This window comes from Trachinotus anak, unplaced genomic scaffold (genome assembly GCF_046630095.1).
Source record: "Trachinotus anak isolate AG129_WGS33_773 ecotype Australia unplaced genomic scaffold, CSIRO_AGI_Tana_v1 ptg000007l, whole genome shotgun sequence".
Taxonomy (NCBI): Eukaryota; Metazoa; Chordata; class Actinopteri; order Carangiformes; family Carangidae; genus Trachinotus; species Trachinotus anak.
This window is the reverse complement of record NW_027273858.1, coordinates 11949198-11974718: the sequence shown is the minus strand read 5'-3', so window position 1 is coordinate 11974718 and position 25521 is coordinate 11949198. Positions and strand designations below refer to the sequence as shown.

The window sequence follows — 25521 nt, the reverse complement described above, 5'->3', positions numbered from 1 at the left end:
GGAACATGAGAAAAGGTCATATGGATGATGGAAAAATCCGTGGGTCTTACGTACATTGACTGTGGCATTTGTGAAAGATCAGTTCAAAAGGCTCAGATTCAAAGAATGGTTGCTCTTTTGAAAAAGCTGCATTGATTGAGGTGACATTTTCTTCTTTAATGCCTTCGCAGGACACAGCACGTCTGCTGTATGTTTGGGTTTTGTCAACAACACCGTCCTGTTGGATCTGAACCAGTCCTGGCACATCAACCTCCCAGCAACATTTTCCATACCAGTCTGTGCCGTGCTGCGGGAACTCGGGCCTGCTTCCAGTAACAATGCAGACGCCTCCTTTTCCTGAGTGTTTGACAAAATTTACCACCTGATTTTTCTCTTCCTCCTCTTATAACACGCCACAGCTCTGCTCCAGTAACTTGACAGGGGAAAGGCTTGTTTCATCTACCTATCTATCATTGTGAAATGTGAGAGGCAAACTGTAAATACACACAAGCAATGATGAAAAGAGGAAAAGGTTGAAGTACAAAGTTTTATTTTAAGGTCATGACTGAAATGTGAAGGAACCCACTTCCCTGTTATTTTTTGTGTTAGCTGAGTAAAGTAATTTGATTGGCTGTGTGCACAAGCATGGTGTAACATGCAAATAGAGATCAAAACTAATGTGTGGACATTACAGTGACAGAAAAACTGAATGATACCTAATTAACAGGTTATAATGAATAGGTAAATTAATGTATTTTATATCCCATTAGTAGGTTTAAATATTAAATTCTGTGGTGCTGGTACAGCCTCGGCATGCTTTTGGTTACAGTGCTTCTATTTATCACATTTTGTGCAACACAGGCAAATTGTGACCCTCCTATTTGATAGTTGGGTGTCTCACAAGTGGCACTTCGACAGCAACATTGACAATAACTTCCAAAACACAATGTACAAAATTACAAAATAAATATGCCTCTTTTTTTTTTTTTTTTAAATCATTTTCTTCTGGTTTTGCAATAAAATAGGCTTACAAAGCAAAACATAAACCTTGGCACTTCTCATTAATATTAAGATGAGTTATAATTGTTATTTCCTCAACTTTAAGAAAAAACAGCAGTGTTCAAACATAATTCATGCAGCAAGAGTGAGAAAAAGGTCATATATATACGTAGAGTTTGGTCTAACAAGTTTGCATCAAACAGAGGCAAGGATGCTGTCTGCACACAAAGAGCCGCTGTCTGAAGAACAAACGCTGCGCGGTGAGTCACTGCAGCCAACACTTTTTATTCCAGTTGTGAGGAAGCAGAGCTGCGCTCGAGGTGCACAGACTCTCATGCTGTAGCCCTTATCCAGCCTCTCTTTCTCTGCTGGCTTCGCTGTCCACTAACAATGGTGAATCTAATTTCACTGCTCATTAGAAGAACATCTTGGCAGCCTGTGTCCTTCCATCTGACGCCAGTTGGGAGATGGTGTCCCCGGGAACGAAATTAAGAGAGGTTCAAACTGACCTGTGCTCATGAGACCTGCAAATGAGAGCGAGAGAGGGGGGGGGGGGGGGGGGGGGGGAGAGGGAGAGGGAGGGAGAGGGGGAAAAAATATTCAGGCACAGGTGTCAGCAATGTATTGTATTGTATCCTTGCCTTTGGGTGTTGCTTTAAAAGCAGTCACACCATTAGACCTGACTATGAGTGGCCTGGGCTAAACTCAAACACAGCTCATTTACATATTAGCAGTATTTACATATTGGCAACACTCATTATGAGTATTTTTGCAGGAAAGTGGAGTCACTTTCAACTTGACAATTAAAAACCGCTGCTGTTGTGTACACCATGTCTTGTGGTTTGTAATGGGGTCAAAGGGCTTTAACGAAGGCTTTTAACGTGTGAAGTGTGCGGCTACATCCTTCCCCTTTCATGTCTTTGATCAGTGCCGCTGAGTGGAAAGCTTAGCTCTTCAAGCGTCGTGCTTTGCGAACCACAGCTGCAGCACGTACAGCTCAGGATCTCACACCCTGACATCACAGGCTGGTTTGATTCGATCAAATGTGCAATTTCAAAAATGTGCGATAGGATCATCTGTGCAAATGTATGAATTGCTCGGCTTTATGTGCCTATAAGCATATGGTGGACACTTGAGTTTTGATGTATAGTAATAATTTATACAATCTTGAGTCTGAGGGTGTGAGAAAATAATTGGGAGCTTGAGAGTGTTAGGTAGTTTAATCTCTAGGGAGATCCCTAACTCACTGTCTCTCTGCAATAAGGTCAGCCTTGTCATAAGACGAGTGTTTAATTAATGCTGGCCTCTGACAGAAGAACAACAGAGAGCTGCAGCAGAAGCAGGGCAAACAAAACAGACGGAGTATGAGATTGAATGACATAATCACCATACAACAATCAATCAATAATTTTTCATTTTTCAGGCAAAAATGCCAAACATTCTATGGTTCCAGCTTCTCATTTGTGAGGATATTCTGCTTTTCTCTCTTTTATTTCATTGTAAATCAAATATCTTTCAAATTTTGGACTGTTGGTCAGACAAGATAAGACATTTAGACACATGACCTTGCACTGTGAGAAACTAGGACGGGCTTTTTCTCCATCTTCAAACATTTCATAGCCTGAACTATTAGTTGAGAAAATAATTTGCATATTAATCCATAAGCATGAAGTTCCCCTGCCACCCTGATTACAAGAAATGAGGCTTTGCTGTTTTAAAGCCTACCATGGTTGGGTTGCTCTCATGAATGAATTGTGCTGCCCGACTGTTAATGATCCGAGGTGATACAGCGTATGAGTGAGTCAGATTGAAGTGGATGTTTTCATTTGGGCATCTCTGAATCTAAACTTTTCCACCAATTATAAACCACTGAGCCGTCAGAATACCAGTGGATTTAAATCTGGTAAAGCGAGCTAACAGTGTGCTGTCAGTGTTCTGCATGTATCCAGTCTTGATGCACTCTCCCTGCACTCTAACTCCATGATCCATTTCTTTAAGTGCTTGTTTGGCGAAGTGCCTGTGTAGGAGATGTGTTGGTAAGACATAAAAACTATTCACCTTGGATACTTTTTCCTGTGCCTCACGGTCAGGCAGGCTGTGTTATGGTCTCACGCACAGTGTCACTCAGCAGTGGATTCAGGCTCAGCTGAGACACAATCAATGTTTCCCTTCTAATCCACTTGTGTCAAACAAGGTCCAGCGGACGCAGCCATGATCTTCACTGCTGCAGCTCTTCACACTGAGAAGCAGCCAATCAAAAAGCTCCACTGGTTGCAGCGTTCCATAGTCGCGTCCAATAACTTTCCCAAAGCGCTTTAAAACTGGTAGTTAAAGTGCATTAAAATCAATAATACTGTCAGGTTATCTATTAACATTTGGTGAAAGAATCACTATTTAATATTTTTTTCAATAATTAAATAAAATTATTTCCTTGTTTATCCATTAATATCCTATGAATTTTATATATAATATGGTGCCTTTAATGTTTATGTTATTTCATGTTTAATGGCCACTTGTGTCCCATTTGTAGAACAACATAAGGCTTCAACATACAACAGTTTCAACCAATTTTGATAGACTGAGTGAACCTCAACTGTGACTTTCATTAGGGTCCTACCTACATTTAGTAATGACTTAACGTTTACCTGCAAATTATGTCACCAACAAAGTGTTCATTGTAGCAGTAAAACGTTTTGGCACCACATATTAATGATTGTTTTAATTTTTAATATGTGATTCCTTAATAATTACATAATATACATTGCGTCTTTCATACTTAATAATAAAACCATGTAATAAGTTAACAAATCTTCAATTTGGTAATCACTTACTCCAAATTTTGGTTAATAGTAATATTAAATAATGATTAGTTCACCATTTCTCAGTGATGGCTGGTATAAGTGTGTTATGAATTCCTGTATATTATTTTGTGTTTGTAAAGTCAGTGAAAACCAAATTCCCACGCTCACCGGATCCATTCCCTCAATATTTAAAACCTGTGAATGTCATGTTTTAAAAATGCATAGGCCATCTGTGCACTTGTCAGTGCAAACAAACTTTGGCTAGCTGCCCTCCAGTTTGAACGGAGCCAAATATGGCTGCCCCGCAGCAGAAGTCTTCACATGTATTTATATTCCCACAGGGCTCTGCTCCTCTTTGGAGTCTGTGTATCTGAGCTTTGTGCAACAGAGATCTTTCTGTGAATTAGATATCAGCTCTGATAGTAGGATCAGACTGCAGGTTGACTGCACATGTCCTTATGGGCAGTACTGAGGTGAGGTAGATCAGGCTTTTTTTCCATGTCATGCTTGGTCCTTTACTGGAAACCTGTGTTGGGAAATTTAGGAATTAAGGTTGAAAAAAAAAGCCCAAAGGTTCAAAAAGCAGGAATGTCTCAATGCGGGAAAACTCCAAAGTAAAGAATGTAGATAAGACTCTCTCATCCCTTTAGTCTGCAATAATTAGTCATATGACAGGCACTTGAGCACGGAGTAAAAACACAGCAGCTCTCCCACCACAGGGGGAGTTACATCTCTCTACACAGAGCTCTCATCCGGCCTGGGCAGCAGCTGAGTGTGTTTCCTCTTCTCTAAGATCCTGTTGAGCTCCTCAGCAAAGGAGTAGCAGAGCGGTGACGTGTTTTCAGAATCACTCTGCCTCAGCAGCACATAGCTGTTCCCGTTCATCCTCCGCAGGACGCTGGGCAGCGTGGCCGACAGCCCGTTGGGGAAGTCACACTCTGGAGACGGAAGCTGCGGTGTGGGGGGCAGAGGAGGGGCAGGGGGTGGAGACTCCTTATTGGGTGACGGGTGAGCCTCGCCAGGGACAATTTGGAGGAAGCCTCCGTCCTGTATGTCACCATTATGTTGCTTTGAAATTCCATTACAGATGCCATTGCCATTACAGTGGCTTGAGATGGTCTTCAGCTCCATGTGAGACGAGCTTCTGTGCTGCTTCTTGTTCCTGTTGTGCTTCTTAATGTTGGGGTAGGCAGCAGCCGCGGCGCGTAATGAGTACTTCCCTCTGTTGCCCACACGCAGGCAGAAGCCCACGTAGACGAGGACCACGGTGAGGACCACACACAGCCCTCCAAGGATGGTAATGAGGGACAGGTACATGGCCTCCATGTTCCTGGGGGAGAGTAGCTCCGAGTGGGGGAGGAGAGGGGCTGGGGGTGGTGGCAGGGGCCTCTCTGACGATGGATGCTCGGTGGGTGCTGGAAGGGTGGTGAAGAGATCGTAAGGGTCTTCAGTTGGCTCAACAGGTGGGGGAGGGGGCAGGTCCAGGCGGATGGTGACATTGTACGTAACTATGGCGACTTTGATATTGTTCTCAACAGCGTAGCAGGTGTACATCCCGCTCTGGTCCTGCCGGGCCTCGATGATCAGCAGGCCGTCGGTGCCGGTTCTGAAGCCTGAGTTGAGGCCGTAACCCTGCAGCTCGCTGCCGTCTAGAGTCCAGAGCGGGGTTGCCAGGTTGGAGCTGAGCTCACACTGTAGCAGCACGTCATCACCCACTCGCACAGAGCGGCTCCGCTGGACGACATCTGAAACACACATATTGATACAGTGAGATTTAGAGGAAAACTCACAAACTTAGACTCTGACTTTATATGTTAATTGTTTAACACCTCCTCAATTTATCAAAGGCTGTCCAAAGTTAATGAAGCATAAACTGCCATTATAAATCTTTTAATTCCAGCCATCATATTACCTTGTACAGAGAGAGAACAAGGAGGAGGCAGAAGATGCTACATTTTATCAGCCTGAAACAGTGAAGTGAGAGAAGGCAGTTGCCTGCCTTGAATATCAAACAGATTTATCTCCAGAGATGGTAAAAATGTGATTAAAGGAGGGAGGAGAGAATTTTGCCAACACAGTGTGCATAATCAACTTTCAAAGATGCCTTCGTGCCATCTCATGACACCTATGCATCGTTCGAGTCCTTTCTAACATTGTCTATTTTTAATATCCCTTTCATCATTCACTGTGTTAAAGTAAACTTTTTTTTTTTTAAAGCAGCAGCACCTTGCAGAAGATGTGATTCATGCATACCATCTTGTGTGTTCTCACATCCCCTGCTGCCATGCTGGATGTCCTGGATTAAAGTGGATCTGTGGAGAGGGAGAAAGCATAACGCTAAGAATACTAGTGCAAAGAATAAACATTTGCTGTAACATAGAAAACAGAATTATTTTTTGCTTCTATTTCTGTTTCACGTTGTATTCTGATCTGTTCATATCTCATGTTCATTTTTACTGAGTAAGCGTAGCTGTGCAGGTTAATCAGTACACTCTAAGTACACACCTGCATGCTGTGTTTACTATCACAGCCAACATTACGCAACAGTTCTGGGAGCTGACACTGTGACAGGGCTCCATGACACTTGAGGTTACTCAAGTCAAACACACAAAAGGGCACCTGTAGCGCTTTAATCACTTGATGTGAATCTCACACACACACATGCAACCCTCCAGTGCTCACCTGTTCGCATGTGACATTATGTCCACGCACTGGGCTCCGTTCCAGGCACAGTGAGGGTCCCTGGCAAAGATGCAGTCATAGCAGGAAGTGTATCTGCGGCAGTTAGAGAGCGGCAGCTGCAGCACGCCTGATGGAGAGCCCACGTACACACTCATCTAGGGGAGGAGAGAAGATTTAAATACCCTAAGATGGAGATCACTCGTGTGTGTGTGTGTGTGTGTGTGTGTGTGTGTGTGTGTGAGAGAGTATGCGTGCACGTGATGGTCAAACACACTACCTGTTTTGCAGATATCAGTAGATTGCTAACGGGCTGTGGTTCTTCAAAGAGTTGCAGCTCCTCGATAATGTGCAGTTGACCCTCAACTTCTACAGCTTTGTGTAACCAGCCTTCATCTGAGTGACAACAAAACAACATGGATCTAATATGCGTTTCTGTCAGCCAGTGAAAACACTTCAGTTTAGTTTGATTTCCTTCTGTTTATTAATGTCAGTATGTAGTATAAATTACCTGGCAAATGCTTGAAAACTTCTAAAGATGGATGACTCCCTTTTTTGTCTTTATTTCTTGTCATAGTTACAGCATTGTTGAGTGAGTGGAAATGCTATTATTCAAGTATTCAGGAAGGTTTGGGCATCTAAGATGGAGTTCTTTTTAATGCAACAAAAAAAATTCCAGTTGTCCTATTCACATTGTTTATTTCATGTTTTTTTCTTCTGGGTTTGATTCTCTGAAAACTTGTAATGCACTGTTTTTTGGCAACTGACTGTAAAACCTCCTCAAATACATCAAAAACCTGATAAGAATTACAGTATAACAGTGACACAATGATGGGCTGCCATTTCTGACCAGGTCTCTGTTTCTGCTTTCTGACTGTCATATCATAGTGAAATGAATGGAAGACAAAAAAAATATGTCAACGAGTATACGCAACGAATAATCAACATCCAACAAGACTCCAGGAAGTCACTATACTCAGACGGAAGAAATATTCCAAGACATTTAATACCTGACATGAATTCATACACACCTGTGCCCATGTATAATACATGGTATTTTTGTCCATCTAAGCCTTGGATCATGTGTACAGCCATGTGTGTGTAGTCTGTGGTCCTCCTGAACAAAAGGGGGCGCCTGTCTGAAGGTTGGACCTGCTGGGACATCAGAGGATGCCTTCTGACAAAGTTCAGCGCATCATCGGGCAGGGAGGTGGAGACGTTTATGCCCCTGGCCCTCAGAGCATCAGTTATACACTGCAGAAAAAGAAGCCAAGGAGAGGGAAGTAAGACATGATGTGGGCTGCAGGAGAAAGAGAGACACATTTTTGGTTCATTTGTGATTAAGTCCCTGTAAATAGGAATGGAAAGTGGAAGGGAGAGAGGATGTCATGAGGCTTAGTGAGATGGCCTCCGGGGAAAATTACGGGATCAGGAGGAAAACGCGAGCCTGTGGAGGACTGTGTCTGGGGAAAATGCGACTTTTCACTTAGACAACAATGAGCTTGCGTGAGCTCAGCAGCCGGGTTGTGCTGACATGCAGGCGACTCAGCTCTCTACTGCACCTGACTAAGGGAACAACTTCTCCTCTCTCTCTTTGTGCTACCCAAATGACTTCAGCCAACTCCTCTAAGAGGCTTTCACGCTCCCAAGTTGAAACCTTTGACCGTTTCTCCTTTTCATTTAATAGCAAAGTTAAAATTAAGTCCTACAAAGTGTTGAAGTGACACTGCAGTGGATAATGTCTGCTCCTGCTAACGATGCCACGGCCCTGGCTGCCGCACTAAGCCACTGTCTCCAAAGCTACGGGCTGGAGTTAATCGCCATGGAAATGGGTTTCAGTGACATAAGCTGGTTGTGTGTTTGAGCCTCATCCTTGAGGCTGCCACTCATCTTCTCTATCGTCTCCCCTCCATCTTTCCCTCGGAGTGCCCTCTGTGTGTGTGTGTGTGCGTGTGTGTGTGTTCATGTGTGTTTACCGTTCCAGGTCGTGGGTCAGGGATCTTTCCAGTGTACTCCTTCCACTTAGAGTCGGCGTCCTGGTTCTCCATGTAGGGTCCTTGAAAGGCCTCTTGGACTTCAGACAGAGAGAACCGACACACAGCAGACGCCTTCACGTTTTTCCTAAAGACATCAAAGCGCGCGCACACACACACACACACACACACACACACACACACAGTGAGAAAGACCAGAGCACAGACCATGAACAACAACAGCAGTAAACCCGATGTTGCCATAGAGACAGCAGTAGAACTACACTAGATCAGTGGCTCACCTAGCTGAATCAATGGTAGGAGACATATGAGAGGAATGCATGTGGGGGGGGGGGTATGAGCACTGAAAGAGTAATCTGATTGGAAGTCATGCATCTCTGTGAAGACTAGAAGGGAAGGAGGAGAGATCTACAGCATGGTTTCAGAGAGGCATGGTAGGAGTTGAGGTAAGAGACAGGAGAGGTGGAGCTGAAGAGGAGAGAGGAGATGCTCAAGATAATCATTGTTTGTTTCTCCAACACAAAACATTTTTGCTGATACATCCTTGTAGTAAATGAACTCACTGGAGAGAGTAATCTAGTTTCTTCAAATGGCCATTAAAGTTATAATCTAAAATTAAACTAGATTTTGTTACTAATATCTATAGTTGCCGTTTTTTTCTATAATTGGCATTTCATTTATTTACATTCAGTAATTATCTCTCAGTATAATAGTAGTTGGGAGGTGGGAGAGTCTACTGTTTTTTTGCTGGATTCAGATTGACCACCTACACACCAGGGATTCACAGAAAAATGCATCTAATCTAGCACAATTTTATCTCACTGAATAACAGCCTTATTATAACCTGTTCGCTCTCTTTACACTGTGTCAGAGCTGTTTCGCTGCTGATCCAAACCAGCATTTTCTACTTGCACTACGTCACATTAAAAGTCATCATCAATGTCATCAATGGGTCATTTTTAACTTTCTTAACACAATGTGAGTTTGTTTGGTTTCACTGTAAACAGATCTCACCAGTTGCTCTTGTGTTGTAGTTCTGACAAAGTAGCTGTTTGCTGTCACTCATCTTCTCTATCGTCTGTTACCATGGTAACCACAGGTACCGCTAGATCAACCAGGACTGAAATATTAGAGATTACAACTTTAACTTCTTCTAAGTGGATCTAAATTTACATCTTCAATTAATATTCCGTTCTCAAACTGCTGCAAATCTCCTCACATCGTTTCGGTAAAGAAAGTTCTCGCTTTGTCTCTCCCCTCTCTTTCATCTCGTCTCTTCCTGTCTTCTTCGACTGTTTCAACATATCAATTGCTGCCTTTCATCTTTGTCCTGCTCATCTACATTTGCATCCTCAAAGCCCCCGTCAGCCGGAAATCCCACTCACCACTCCAGGCCAAAGATGCCGTAGAACAGTGTGTCCTGCGGCATGTGTCCACGCATGACGAACACGCTGCGCAGCATGTTGAAGTGGAAGTCGTACTCGGGCAGAGAACACATCAGCCTGGCCTTGAGGAAGGACGTCCACCGCTTCTGGAGAGTTAGACGGCCTCCTCTGTCCCCCTGAGGGAAGAGAGGTGGAGGAGAGAGGAGAAACAGGAGGAGGAGGAGGGAGTAGAAGGGTCATATTAGGTAAAAAATAAGAGGGAAAACTGATGGTGGTGCATGTGGGGAACTTAACTTCCTCAAAAGTGCAAAAAGGAAGTGCAAGAGGAAGCAATAACAGTACTCTCAATAAGGTTATGGCCCCATTGTAATCCACAAGTTTGTAGAGTGTGTCCTCAGTAGGTTAAAAGCACTGACTATGGAGTGAATGTCTTACAGGAAGTGAAGTCTCTCTCTCTCTCTCACACACACACACACACACACACTCTCTCTCTCTCTCACTCACACCATGGTGACACATCTCAACACCTACTCTGACTCCAAAAAAAGATGCTCTGACAGGTTTACAATGGAAAAGCTTGACTCAAAGCCACAATTCTTTTGGAACCCAACAACTGACATCAGCTTGCCCTTTGATTTTAACTTTTAAATGGATTCAGCCAGTGGCAAATTAAAAATGTCACATATGTTGCCACAAGGAATTTCGATTGAGATTAAAAAAATAAATAAATTCTGCCAAACATTCAGGGAGAGAACTGGTGAGCTGACATCACCATGGGCTGCCACAGGATAAAACACTAAGGTCATTACACTGTACAGGTGGCTTTGCTATTCTTAACTCCTTCCTGGGCAGCAGGGAATGTAAATCATTCACATTTTAGGCAGCAGATGCTAAATATTCTGTTTCACCCCTGCAGCCATTCATCTCATCTTGCTGTGAGACACATTGACTCGGCAAACCATTCATCACCCATTCATCTGCTACACTGTCTGTTCCTCTAATCATACTTGGGCCTTGTTACCAATGCATTCCCCCATCTAGCCCCTCATCTATTATGGTACTGTCTCTCTCACTCCCAGTTGCAAAACATTGCTGCGTCTATTTTTAATCCGCCTTCACCTTACAAACTCGAGCCACCCGTGCCACCCTGCTGTGGCTGTAGGTTGTCGTCTGCTCCTGGCTCCTCTCAGTAAAGAAGAAGTAGATCTTATCATCATCGCCGGTGCTGCTGCCCAAGCTCTCCCTCACAAGTGCGGAGCCCACAAAGTCTGCCTCTGTACGGGGGAGAACAAGATGCACTGACTCATAGTGTGAATCAACAGTCTTTTACAAATAAATGTCAAATAATTACCCACTGAAAGAGTTTGCATCCACAGATTCTCATCTAAGTAAGCTGCTTGACAGGAGCCTTTGACACCCTGAAACTGATTATAGTAGCTGCCCTGAACAAAAACACTTCATAATATTCAACCTGTTTCACCTAAAAATAAAATACTGAAAAGCGGGAAAAGGTGCATTATTGCTTTAACTGGGCTATTTGTAATTTTTCTCTGCCACTGAACGTGGTTTCCTGCTGGGGGCCAGTGGTGGTGATTGTTGCTTCACAAGAGCTGCAGCCATTGCTGCATTTATAAGACAAGAGCTTATAATAATATGCCCTGTGAGCAGCATTACGCCTTCAGGGCAGATTGGAGGCTACAGTGAGTCGCTATCGGAAACTGACAAGATGGGTTGGGGCTAGTTGGAGCGAGCTGGTGAGTGTGCTAACTTCAGCAGTAAAGAAGGTGTGATTGAGACATGAGTTAACATTGGCGTTGCTTTCCACCCCTGGAGACAGCTCTTGGCGCGTAAAGGAATTAAGTTTGATGCTAAACTTGCAACATTTCTTCTTGACTGGTAAGTAAACAGCTGTTAATGTAAGCTGTTAAACTCACAAATAGCTCCTTTAACTTGTTGGCTAGGGTTAGGGTTAAAACGAAATGTAAAAGGAGAAGATGTCTACATGCTTCAGTAATCTGCAAAATATCATGTTTTTAAGTCATTGCAACCTTCTTAACCTTCCCAAGCTTCTAAATGAGAATAAGTCTAAAGCTACTCTACTCTGAGGCTGTACTTAGGCACAGCAGCAGGCTGTGACTAAAAGACAGGATTGTCTACACAGGTAAAACCAAGCCGTACTACTTTAAGTCAAGCAATTAGAAGCAGGTTTAATGACAGTGAAAATAATGCATTATTGATCCGCTGAAGCTGTTCAGGCTACTTCAGCAGAGTACTGCAAATACTTGCTGATATAGAGGCTTAACCTGGTGTCAGCTGGTTGATGGGCCAAAGCTCTGACCACTTGGACCACCCTGCCATCCAAACACACTAAAGGGCTTTTTATCATTCCAGGAGATTAACTCACCATTCAGCCAGCGAGTGGGAGCATCTTCTGTCTTCAGCGTAGGAGATGGAGAGTTGCGGCGGATATCTGGAAAGCTCCTGAACTCATACTGGGAAGCCGTATACATCTCCTGGTCTGGAGGAAAAACAATTTATCGGGTCATTCTGTTGTTAAGTGAAACTCTGGAAATGATTATTAACTGTTGAAAGGCCTAACCTATGATGAGGGCAGTGTAGCCTGTTGTTGGGCCATAGGGACATTTCTCTCTGCCCTCCTCAAGCTGAGATGACATCACAAACCTCTCCTCATCCTATACAGGACAAAACATTTAGGTGATGAGGAAGACAATAATTTAGCATCAAATGTATTTAACAGCACTGGAAGGACTGTGATTTGTTGTGCATGGACATACTATGTATGCACAGAGTGGTTTGTAGGCATGAGTCCCACACATGTAGAGATGAGTCGAGTTGAATCTCTGGAGGAAGCGGATGTGATTGAAACACTCCGTCTGGAAGAGGAAGAGAAAGCCGGAAAAAAAATGTATACGGTGAGGGAGCGATTATGAATACAGGACAGAACCAAACAGAAAAAGATTAAACTGTAAGACTGAGGGAGAAAGGAAAACTAAATGCCTACCTTATTGTCTTTTCCCTTGAGCAGACACTGGCGTTTTTGCTCGGGGGAGGCCTCCCACTCAATCTATAACACAGAGAATGAAGAGTTGGATAGATTCATATCACTATTGTATAAATTCTAGCAAAATAGCACAGATCTGATAGCAGATAAATGGAGAATAATATCTTCTTTTGCTTTAATAATTCATGTATTAGGATTTTTTGCCATCACAACATTTGAATTCACTGCACCATGTTTTTTACTCTTATGTAAGACACCACGTTGACTTAACACATTTGTATTTACAGCAGGATATGGAGGCATGAATGCGAGGGAGTGTTACGCACACACAGACACACACACCAGCAATTACACTTTATGACAGACACCACTGCCGTATCAACATAATTGGCATAACAGCTTAATGTCAAGTTGTCACCAGGTAACAAACACAGCAGCATGTCAAGTGAAGAGGCTTTTCAGCTTCCATGGATACTGAAAGGAACGTCCTGCAACAAGCAAAAGTTTGAGGACTAGACTCAATCACAGCAACACTGCTGACAATACACCTCAAGGAGGTGGAAAAAGGATGTAATTTAAAAGTTATAACTCTAAAGATTTCAGTTTTAGAGTTTCAGCGTTATGTTTGAGATGAGATGTTGATCACTGCTTTCATTATATAACTCTGTTGCTTAAAAAATACCAGCTGTTCTGATCTTCTGGATCACACTATTACTTGACATATGGACATGTCAAGTAATATCCATTGTCTCCTGTGAATGCCTTGTGCATGTCTACACCATGTGAAACCAGCATGGCAGACCCCAACAACTGACGATGCAAAATACTACATAGAGACTTAACTGATGAGTGTTGATACATCTAATGGTGAATTGGTGAATAAATTCCAGCCATAAATAGTATCAGTTCTTGGGTATTGCATGGATAAAGTTATAAGAATTATAAGTTTAACACTGGTAATATGAAAAGGAAAAGGGCTAAATGTATTCTCATAATCACCAAAGCAAAGTATGGGGCCAGTTGTGCAGGAAAGACTGTTGAACCCATAAAATCTATTCTAAATACACAGGATCCCTGGGTTTCCAGAGATACCACAGAAGTCAGAGAAATGTGCATAAAATGATGAATGAGACATTTAGAATTTTGCACTGGCCGCAGTTTTAACTTAAAAAGTAGGGTAAATATTGAGAGTATTGGGCTGAGTAGATAGTATGCTAATTGCAGAATTAATTAGAAAGTATTTCTGTTTCAACATGTTTCAATAGCTGGATGATATTAACATGAATTCAAATATGTATAAGATATGGTAGATGGTTTTTCATTTTTTTCTCATAAACCCTACCTCGGCTTCATTTGCATTCTACAGCGCAGAAACTTTTTGAGGCAACAATTTTTCATTTTGAGGTAAATGTATTTATTCCCCCGCAAACCCTTGTGTGTTTGTGTGAGTACTCACATTATTTTTAACCCAATAACTCACAGTTACACCACAGGAGTGTCTTGCTGCATAAACTTACATATTAAAGATGTGGTAGTTGAGGCACTGAACACGCACCAACACAGACACAAAGAAACTCACAGTGAGAGCAGAGCTGGCTGAGATGTCAGAGGCATTGAGAGCGAACACAGCCCCCCGGGCCCCGACGTAGAGACGCTCGCTGTCAGCCTCCAGCAGCATGGTGCTGTAGTTGACTGCAGAGGACTGGAAACGCCTACAGCCCTGGAGACCTGAGAAGAGAGGAGAGGAAAAGAGAAGAGAGGAGAGGGGAGGAGAGGAGAGGAGAGAAGAGGAGAGGAGAGGAAAAGAGAAGAGAGGAGAGGGGAGGAGAGGGGAGGAGAGGAGAGGAGAGGAGAGAAGAGGAGAGGAGAGGAGAGGAGAGGAGAGGAGAGGAGAGGATTGGCTGTTAATGAAGGTGACCTTTTGTAGCCCCCTGACGGCTTCTGCTACATCTGTTTATGCAAAACAGCTCCAAATGTCCTTAAAAAAATGTATCATACATATCCATACACCACACGTGCTCTTGAGAGGCTGAATCACTGCAGTGGAGGACTGGTGAAATTTTAGAGGCGACACACACACACATACATCAGTGGGACCAAAACTGATCACGACAACCTGGTTTAACCCTCCTTTCCTGTTGCATTTGCTTTCAGACCATCCACTGCTGCCATCGATAATGGTCTCCCTCTACGGGAACGACCGTGGGTTAACACAAAACATTTTTCAGGAAAAGCATCCTCTTTTCACATTTATATTTCCTCCAGGAATTGACTTATTTATCCTCTATAGTGCCACTGGACTGATAACTGTGTGGTGCGCATTCAAATACACACAGCCTCTGTTGCCATCTGGATTTTTAGGTGCATAATAATTTGAACAAAAAATAACAATATGATGACGATGGAAATCAGTGTACACTAACATCTCTCCCCCAAAGCCTTGAGAGAGCCTCTGAATGTGCATAAAGTTATTGCCATCACGGTGCAGCATACATTAACAGCTTTTTCAATCAAACCTGAGAGTATGAGAATAAAGAGAGAAATAGAAATCTATTCATCTTCTGTGATGGATTTCTCGCTGTATGACTGTGGATCGTCAATACAAAGTGGTACGATAGCCTTGCTCTTTGATTCTGAGGGAGTCACTTTAAAATCTGAGATCCTTTTTCTTGACTACTGGGGAAAAAAATCTGCTAAACTTCATTATACTGTAGATGCACAGAAAATTTCTTTATGTGACTTCGCAGTTCCTCGTAATTCCTTGCACAGTAACAAAATGGGAAGCACAACAACTTATTAACAGCTGCTTTTTGACAGCTGCAGTGTTTTAGGATAGACATTTCCTACCGATTTACTCATTTTTAGTACTGAATTGATTTGTCAGTCATTTATTTGATGATAGACAAGTAATTGTTGATTAATCTGTTTTGATGCTCAATTATTTAATAATTGTGGCAGGTATAAATGTGACAAATTTGTTGGTTCCAGCATCACATATGTAAAAGATTTTCTGCATTTCTCTGTTATATATTTATCACTGACCAAAAATGGCATTACAGCTCCACTATGGACAATAAAAGCCACAGGATTATGCTGATCCCACACAGCTCTGCTGAAGAGGAAGAGGATAATGAAAAGAAGCCCAACACAACCATCAGATTTCAGAGATCCAGTTCTACTTAATGTGGGTTTCTGTGCTTTGTGTATCTGCCCCACGTCCAGTTTTCCAGGCTATATTGGGATGCATCTGTTTGACAGGACAAGATACTAATGAGGCTCAGTCATACAAACACTCAGCAAAGAAACATACTGTACAGAGTGTGCGCACAAACACGCGCACACACTAACAAAACATGTCATAAAGTCTCTTGCTGCAGTCATCACATGGTGGAGAGTTACGTAAGTTCTAAACATGTGATCTATCAGGACTCTACTTAGCTTGGGTAAACATGACACCACAGTCAACACACACGTTCATCAGAGAAAACCTTTAGGCATGTTGTAACCATAACAATAGCTCCACAAAACAACTGAGGTGTTGTAATAAAAAAAGCGTTGTTAGAAATAACAGTTGTATTTTAATGTCTAATTAAAATATTCGATGTGACTAATGCTAAGCGGGCTTTCCTATCATCTGGGGCGGGGCGGAGTCGTGACAGCAATTAAGCCATACAAACCTGAAAGCCAGCCACTTCTTGCTGATGAGTACAGTAGCTCAACACAGAACAGTGTCACACTTTCTGGATCCCCAGCCAACCCACTTCCCCCTGAAGACTGCATGGTTATCAAGTAAGCTGTCATTAAGATTCCTATCAGCTGCTGCAAAACACAATCCACTCTGCTCACTTCAGCAGCAGCCGCGGCAGCAGTCAGCTCCCTTCCCAGACTGCTCCTAGGTGATCAGGTGTCTACTTTTTTCCCCTCTTTCTCAGCAGGAGGAAGAAGAGTATTACCTGTGAGGGATTTTCAGAACAATAACTTTTCCTGTGTGATTTGAGTGTCTCACTGTGGGCGAGGACAATGCATTATAACAGAAACAATGCCTAAGTTTCCTCAGTGTAATCTGAGTATGAGGACACACAACACCCTCTGTGTGGGTGAGGGCCTGACAGCTGGAGCCAGGTAACTCAAAACAACCTCACTGAGAGAATGACGCAGCAGAGGGAGATTTATCTTGGAGATATTAACTATATATGATGATCCCACGGCACATTTTAGCCTTGGCTTACAAGATCGTGCATGAAAAGACACTTTGATTTATTCTATAGGGAAAGAAAAAGAGCGAGAGAGGCAGTGAGAGAAGCCCAGAGGATATTATTTACTGAGCAAACACTTGGAGGGACCTCAGCTGATCAGCACAGTACACAGTGTTCAGGGACACGCACACACACGCACGCACTCACAGTCACTGAACCTCCAGGCGTTGGACTGTGACGTGACAGCCTCACACACAAATTCACACTCGAGCGTCAGGCCTCTTCACGGTTCAGGTACTCTGACGTGCAAATGGGCCGAGCAGAATAAACAAAGTTAAATCCACTGACTCCGACCGACTGTGGCAAATTTAATACTTCACAGGTTAATGAGAGGGTATTTAGATGTACCACCAGTTTTCATTCTTTTTAACAGCCTGTTCTCTCTGTTTTCCAGGCTTTAGCAACAATTCATCATATTAATGACCCTTAACAACCTGCCTCCTGCTAATGTTTTCACCTTGTCCAAAAGGGAAAAAGTGAAGTTGCAAGGAGGAGAGAACACAGATGTGTGTGTTTTTCTCAAGTGCATGCATGTACAATATCAGTGCCCCACACAGGTTTGAAGGCTTTGCCTTTAGGTTGCTAAGAAACACAGGGATTCAAGGGATTAGTGGCAAGTTTGCATATCGAAAGATTCTCGAACTTAAGAAACAAAGACAAGCGGCAAGGGAGTTAGAGGGCAGTGCAACCATGAAAAGTATAGACTAATGAAGAGAAACAGTGCCTAAGTGCAAAGTTAAGCTCTGTGGACGAGAGAGGAGGGGGAGTGGATGAGAGAGTGATGGGGTGGCAGACAAGAAGATGAGTGTAGGAGGACCTGTGGGTTGCAGCACTGAATGACGAGTTACAGAAACTGAGATAAAGGTATCAGGAGAGGTTCATGGCAAGAGGAGTAACTGTGCAAAAAAGAAAGGAGATGGGTAATGGTTGCAAGCAGGTGACGTGTTGTGAGAAAGACGACTGTTTAGAGAAGGAGTAGAGGAGAGGAGGGATATTGCTCTACAAGTATATCGCATAAATGAATTTGGCTGCGAGTCAAACTGTAGACGTGAGAAAATTTCTTCCACTCTGTCAGTGCGTCAACAAATAAAGTCCAGGATCAGATAACAGTGCCTCTACACACACACACACACTCACACACTCACACACACACACACACACTCTCTTGCCCGCACATGCACAAAGGAAAAATACCGTATACGACCATCTTGCGCCATACTACAACAGTTGTCATGGTTACGGTGCTTCTCAACTACCTACAGTGGTGTCGGTCTCCCCGGATGCTCTGCAGGGATCCCAGTGTGAGCACTTCACTCATTTGCCTCTGCCCCTGTGGCACCTCAGGCTACATGCCATCACACAAGATAAATGAATAACAGTCATAGTGTATATTAAAAAAACATCATGGTTAACAGAAGGGGCAGGTGTGAGAATTACCAGAGGCGAGCAAATAAGATTGAGAGGCGTGAAAAGAGAGTGGAGGGCAAAAAGAAAAGAGCTGTGTAAGATAGTGAGGGATGAGGGGAGAAAAAAGAAACTGAAAACTAGATAAAGAAAGAGATAGGAGTCAATGGCAGCTATTTTACAGGGAAAGCATGTGAGGAGCTTCTTTCCAAAAGGAGATATTCTCTATATTAAAAAACCTAACAGCTTCTTTTACAAAATGATTGTTAGTTTAAATGTCAATCACCTCTTCAGTATTTGATTTATAAGTATTTAGCTATGAAACAGTTCAATGTTTGAGAGCAGGATCAAAAAGGTCTTTTAAATTTCGACCACTTGACAGGAATGTGTTGCACCAGAAACTGATTGGCACCATCTGTGTGTTTCTGTCCGTGCTTACCGCTGCTCAACACAGTGATGCGCGGCGTCACATCCAGATCCAGGGGCGCTTTAAACGGGTATCCAGCCGCTGCACACACACAGCAGCTCAGCAGCAGGAGCTGCAGCGCAGGGGATCGAGCTCCCTGCATCTCAGTCGAGCGTCTCATGGGACAAACACTCTCCAACCAGGGTATATACACATGCAAAGGCACTCACGCAAACATATTCACCTTGTGGTACACGTACGCCCCTGCAAACGCACACACAAACACACCCACTCGCTCTGACAAACACTGGCAGGCAGCCTCGTTCAGCGTGCTGTAGGGAGGACTGAGGAAACCTGAAAAGATAAAACAGAAACACACACAAAACCAACAGTGTTAGAAGTCATGTCTACACAAGAAGGAAGGCAAAATGCTGCGCATGTGGGCGCTGCAACTGAAAATGTGACACCTCAAAAAGTCAGAGGAGAAGTTAGAGAAGAAGGGAAGCTGGTGAAGTTGAACGGAAGAGCTCAAACATAAATAAGCTGATGTGGAGGATTTCACAAGGATGACGACAGAGATATGAAAGAGACACAAAGTGCATCTGCTCAATAAAATATTGGCTGCTTTTGTGATCAATGGCGTTCTGCGAGACTGGGCTGTCTCTCAGTGTTGTGAGTCTGTGGCGTGTGAGCAGCAGCTGCCTAGTCTAAACACATGACTGAAAATACCATTAACCAAACAATGACTGTCAAACAGAGCTACGTGCTGATATCACAGGCAAACACTTGAGGATTTAACAGCGATGTGGAGCAATCCAGATCGATAAGGTGTGAGACTGTTTCAAACAGCAGACGTACCTGAGACGAGCAAAATCCCGGAGGAGAAAGACTGTGAAATATGATAATCTCTAAGATGTGTGTGTTGCGATGTGAATGTCAATGTTGTTCCCGCAGAACAAGACCCTCTTTTGGAGGAGTGAAGGAAGAGATGGTGAGAGGAGGGAAGAGACAACAACCTTATCTAAATGGATTTGGGGGAATGGTGACATCTCTCTTTATCTTACTTTATCTCTTTGTCTGTCTCTCTCTCTCTCTCACACGCACACACACACACACACACACACACACACACACACACACACACACACACACACACACACAGTCTCTCTTTAAAAAAAAACCACCTCTGTGTTTAAAATGCTTTCTCAGTCCCAAATGTAAACAGTCACACTCTTTAGTGCTTTCCCTTATACAAAGCAGCACCCTAAAGAATTGAACGTCCTTCTTGTTCCTTCATTACACACACACACACACACACACACACACACACACACACACACACACACACACACACACACACACACACACACACAATAAGACAGATCTATTCACATACACACATGGATGCAAAAAAAAGGGGGCAGGAAAGTGAAGCCATTAGCACAAGTGTTTGTGTGGCTGCACAAGTCCCAGCAGCGCCTCAGGGCTGACACCATGACAACGGCTGGCTGGAGCGCTGCGTAATGTTACGGTCATTCAGCAGCATGCAGGTGTGGATAGGAGAGATACTCTGCTAACTGTGATTTTAGCAGAATGTAGTAACGGTAACAGTCTCACAGGGTCATAGAAGTACTGTACGTGCTGTATACACTGTGATATTATCACCTTTTACACACACTAGGATTATTTAAGACTTCCATGGACTTAGTTACATGATGTTACATTTCAGATGAATTTCCAATCTTCTTTCTTTCATCTGACTTCCCTATGAAATAAAATCAGCAGAAAGACATGAAACCTAAGGTAGATTTAGGTAAAATCCAGATATGGCAGGTAAAACATCACACTGGACATTTATTCCTCCTTATTTTTAATAAAACTGCACAGTTATGCACTTGCGAGGAAGGACTGGCCAGCTGCTGCCAAGAAGCACTGAAGTTACAAGTGATACTGTCAGAAAATCAAAGCACGCAGACAATAAGAGCAATAAGTTCACATGGACATCCAGGAGAGGTAATGTGGAAACATTTAGTGCTGAATCAATTTTGACTAATTTATGTTTTTCACTGAGTTTTTAAAGGAAAAAATGCGTAAACTCTATGATGGTTCCAGCTTCTCAAATGTGAGGTTGTGCAATTCTTCTGTTTTATATCATTGTTACTTAAAAAAGGTTGTGGACTCTGGGTCGGACAAAACAAACAACTTTAAAAAAAAAAAAAAAAAAATCACATTTTCATTACATTTCTTTTTGCATTAAAAGCTTTACTTTGCAGAAGCAGCCTCTAAAGAGAGTTAAACCCATCCCTGATTGCAGATTCATTGCCTTGACAGAAAGGAGGTTTGACATAAAAGTCAAGTCAACCAAATCCTCACAGTGATAGATGTCTGGTGCCTGCAAATGGATGTTTCTACTGGAGTGAAATGAAACCAAGAAGGTTGGAAATCTATCAATTGAAATGCTTTGGAAATGTAAAGTGTATGTGATTTGTACCAATATGTGGTGCAAAAACACCCTGTGTTCTTCCAGGTGTGGAGAAAAATTTACAACTGGGCCTCCGTAACTCAGAATAACCACACACTGAAAGCCAGGCTGCTTTTATGACTTCCTGAAATGCTGCCATTTGTGAGATATTACTTTTTCACACTTTTTTAAGGTGGTAGGAGGTGCACTGAGGGGCTCTTTACAAGTCATTTATCTGACTCACACCAAATCACTCAAATTGGCTGTCAGGGTCTGAATCAGTCAGCTACATCAGTTCTGATGTGGTCTTATAATCCTGGGAGGAAGATGAGTCTATTCAGATGGAAGTGTTTCACAGGAATGTGACAGAAAGAGGAAGAAAATATGAAAGAATGGAGAGAAAGCAGGGAGGTAAAATGCCGTGTGAGAGTCCAGCAGCGCAGAGGGAAGAGCCAGTCATTTTGACATTCCCAATTCTCTGTCATCTATAATCCATTACTCCTGACTTGCTCTGAGTACCTCCAGCCCCCTAAATGCAGAAGCTTTCAATTGTTAATTGGCCATTGAGCGCACCAGTCGAAACTTTGAGAAAATATAGAAAGAGAGATGTTGAAAATAAAATGAGACATACCCAGAGGAAATCAGAGTGACTCCACCACTCACCACCTGGCCTTTCTAATCTGTCTTCCTGCTGATCGCGCTACAAGCTCTCAGTCCCATGACATTCATTCAGGGAAATGGATTTTATCAGGCAATTATAAAGTGTCTATAAACCTGCCTGAAGAGATAGGAGCAGTGTGGTGGTGACAGCTCCATCAGCAGCCAACTCTTGTCCCAAAGGACTCAAAACTCTCTGTTTTTGAGTGGGATATGTGTGTGTGTGTGTGTGTGTGTGTGTGACAAATGGTAGAAAAGATTACAGCCAAAGCCATTGAGCTGCGCTTCAACAGAGAGACAGACTGCTATAAAATACTCTCGTTTCACAGACACACAAAAGAAAGCAAAGTCAACTGAACTCTGTTCATTCCCAGTACTGTACTATACTTTGTACAGTCGCCTTGTGAATGTAACACTGGGCTCTGTAAACGGACCTTTCACACTAGAGTTATGCTGACAATAACGACAATAGAGACAAAACTGTGCGTGGTCAGTGCCTTATTGAAATGTTGTTTACTATCATTTATAACTGTGCATTACACAACGTCTTATTTGTATTATTTGTCAGAATCTTTTCACTCTGCAGCAGGTTGTCTCTGGGTTTAATGGAAGACCAAACGTAGAGTTGGTTTAGTGTCCAAAGTCCAAAATTCATTTGAGGATGTAAAGAGAAGATTAGGCATGTAAAAAATACAGTCAGTTGTGTTGAAAGAGTTTATGACAACAACAACAACAAACAAAACCCTCCCAAGTGGAGTCAATTTTTCAGAAGTCAGTAAGGACAACAGAGGAAGAATCTTTTTCAGGGCAGACAGACAGGAAATAGGGGTTATATGTACAAAGAAGACGGAAATAACAATAGCAAAATTACAGCACAGTGAAACAGAATTACAACATTAGTTGTAGTAAATAGAGTGAAAACATATTGTGTACACACTTACAGAATCAACCAACAGAATCTCATTGATATAACATAGACTTAACTCTGAGCTTCCTGTTTTCATCAAGATTGATCATGGACTGTGCTAATCCCAATGACAGGCTGCAGCACAATATTGAGTTACTATTGCGAAACAAAAAGCACTGATGAAGTCATTCTGAAGGCAGAATTATAAATGACTAAAACCAACATTTGACAAAGGGATGAGTTGAAGACCATTTAACCTATCCTTTGAAGAACGGGGCGAAATAAAAAAAAAACAATGAGAAGAGAACATCAAGGACCCTATCTACATGGCAAAAACATATCTTGGCCACATCTTTACATATCTTAAGAGCATTTCCTTCCACTTACCACACAACAAAGTCATGAATTTGTAAAGACTAAACAGGCAGATATGTGGCTTCACTGGGTTTACATGGACCTAATGATTAGATCACGGTTACAAAGACCATCAGCTTGGACAGTAGATGGTTGATTACCCATCTCTAATAGATCAGTCATGTTCTTCAGTGCACCCTGGGCATCATCAAAGTGTGTTTATGGCCCATTCACTCTATTTTGAGAAGCTCAGCTGGCACCTTCCCATTTGTTTCCAATTCCATGCTGCAGCTTTACTTTGTAAGGGTATCCCTGTTGATATCTGACAGACTGAAAGTCACTCCACCAATGCAGCCCCAGATGATTTATAACGCAGTAATGCAGTGAAATGAAGCAGGGAGGCACATAATGGGTCACTGGGTGTTTTCAATGCAGCAATCAGCCAGTTTTACACACGTTTATCAGTTGGTGATATATTTCACGTACCTGGACTTGGCCATAGAGGACGTGGCAGACAGCTCACAGGCAAATATCTCACACTGAGACTTACATTAGGCCATTTTCAAAAAGGAGATAATACAAATATCACAGGGAACTGTATAGGACCATTACATAGGCTAATTGTTATCATGATATTTTGGAAGATTAAAAATACAACCCGACACAGAATTATACATCACAACTACCACTGTAGGACCATCGCAGAAAGAAAAAACCATAAGGGCACCACAGGAAAACGAAAATATGAATATAAACTCCCAACAAGAGGAGGTGTTTTTCTGTAGATTTCTGCAGATTGTATCTGAGCAGCGGGTTCAGCGCGTCTTACCTGAACCACGTAGGGAAAAGCCCTCGAAGAGAAGGACGCGTACGTTTCCTTGAGCTCAAGATAATCCAACTGGACTTTAAACGCCTGCACACACTCTCAAACACACAAACACCCACTGGATGGCTCTCACACTCTCAGCGCGCTCAGCGGCACCGGCTCCTCTCCGTCACAGGTGGCCCGCCCTCCCGCGGCGCTCACCTCTTCTTCCTCTTCTCCCTCTTCTTCCTCTTCTCTCTTTCCTCTCTTCACCAGCCTCCTCAGGCAGTCCACGCCGGTCCCATCGTTACGAGCTCATCGTTATTTCGCGATGAGACGGTCTCTCGTCCGCTGCCTCACACATTTCAGGTGTATCCTGAGCTCCAGCCTCCGCGGTGAGGTGAAGGGAGAAAGGCGCACGAAGGTAACCTGTCCCAGCGAGTGCCGCGGGGGTGACTCCCAGTGTGCGTAGAGGGAATTACAAGCGACCAGGTCACTGTAAATAAACCAAATTATTAAAACTTGGGATAAATGCTACTTAAACGGAGCTAAAAATTATACTGTTCCTGTTTACCACTGTGTGTTTTAAGCGAGGCTGGATTACCAACCGGGCAAAGGGGTAACTGGCTTAGATGCCCCAGTCCCCCAGGGGCCATAAAAGCCCCAGGTTCAGTCCATATCATTTAGGTCTACTTCAGTGGATTAATCAGAAATGGGTTGGATATTTACACCACTGAAGAAGAATATCATCCACACTAGATCCTACATCATCCCTGGGCCAAAATCTAGTTTTAAGACTCTAACTGTTTTATAGTTCATATTGTGACCATTTGTTATAAAGTTGTGTCGGTGGTTCCATCAAACTGCTTCCACTTTTTCTGTGTTACAAGTAATAACACAAAGAACACCTCAGGAAAGGTAGACTTTTCCAACATGGGAGAACTGTAAGGTTGCAATTCAACCAACAATTATTTTCATGATTATTTATTCGCTTCAACAGTGGATTGATTGTTTCGACTACAAAAAAATTAAAGCTGGTCACGACCTTTTCCTTTCTGTTGTTTCTGGTGCTGGACAGGTGAGGTTCAGTTGGTTTATCCAAGCTTTTTCATGATCCACTTTCAAATATAAATATTGATTATAGCAGCTTTAAGTTATTAATATTAAATAGTCCAAACTAAACTAAACAAATGAAAAAAGTTAAAGTTTAGGGGGAGGGATCTTCTTTAGGTATTATTTACCAAAAGTTTAACTCTCAAGAACTCTAATCTGCTACATCAGGATTGTGTTGATATCACAAGTCCTTAAATACAAGCTAGTAAAGAAGAAAAAACAATCTTTTCCACCACATAGGGTCTTAAATAATTAATTTAGTGCAGGTTTAAAAGTCACCATTGATTGATACTAACTGC

General features: G+C 42.7%; 1 protein-coding gene across 5 annotated transcripts; it reads right to left on the bottom strand.

The window, feature by feature from the left end:
• Positions 1 to 512: 512 nt before the first annotated feature.
• Positions 513 to 24523, bottom strand: LOC139622881 (semaphorin-4G-like). 5 transcript variants are annotated; one of them, XM_071480567.1, is made up of 16 exons: positions 24134 to 24523; positions 18959 to 19279; positions 14439 to 14587; positions 12860 to 12922; positions 12633 to 12731; positions 12437 to 12530; positions 12242 to 12355; positions 10957 to 11111; positions 9838 to 10013; positions 8435 to 8579; positions 7490 to 7712; positions 6739 to 6854; positions 6462 to 6616; positions 6006 to 6091; positions 3037 to 5524; positions 513 to 1502 (listed from the first exon to the last, which is right to left on the bottom strand). In XM_071480567.1, the coding sequence occupies exons 2-15, from the start codon at positions 19104 to 19106 to the stop codon at positions 4515 to 4517; spliced, it is 2733 nt and encodes a 910-aa protein (XP_071336668.1). In that variant the 5' UTR covers positions 19107 to 19279; positions 24134 to 24523; the 3' UTR covers positions 513 to 1502; positions 3037 to 4514. The 5 variants fall into 5 exon arrangements, with proteins under 5 accessions (XP_071336668.1, XP_071336672.1, XP_071336669.1 ...); XM_071480571.1 differs by having other exon boundaries at positions 6033 to 6091; positions 24134 to 24521; XM_071480568.1 differs by lacking the exon at positions 24134 to 24523 and adding an exon at positions 19784 to 19917.
• Between the last annotated feature and the right edge of the window lie 998 nt (positions 24524 to 25521).

Bases quoted from the DNA above. Each gene is read 5' to 3' on its own strand.
- LOC139622881 (XM_071480567.1), bottom strand. From the start codon at position 19,106: ATGAGACGCTCGACTGAGATGCAGGGAGCTCGATCCCCTGCGCTGCAG. The intron at 12,923-14,438 runs GTGAGTTTCTTT...TCTGTGTTATAG, and splicing joins CAGCCAGCTCTGCTCTCACT to ATTGAGTGGGAGGCCTCCCC. The intron at 6,617-6,738 runs GTAGTGTGTTTG...CTCCTCCCCTAG, and splicing joins TACTGATATCTGCAAAACAG to ATGAGTGTGTACGTGGGCTC.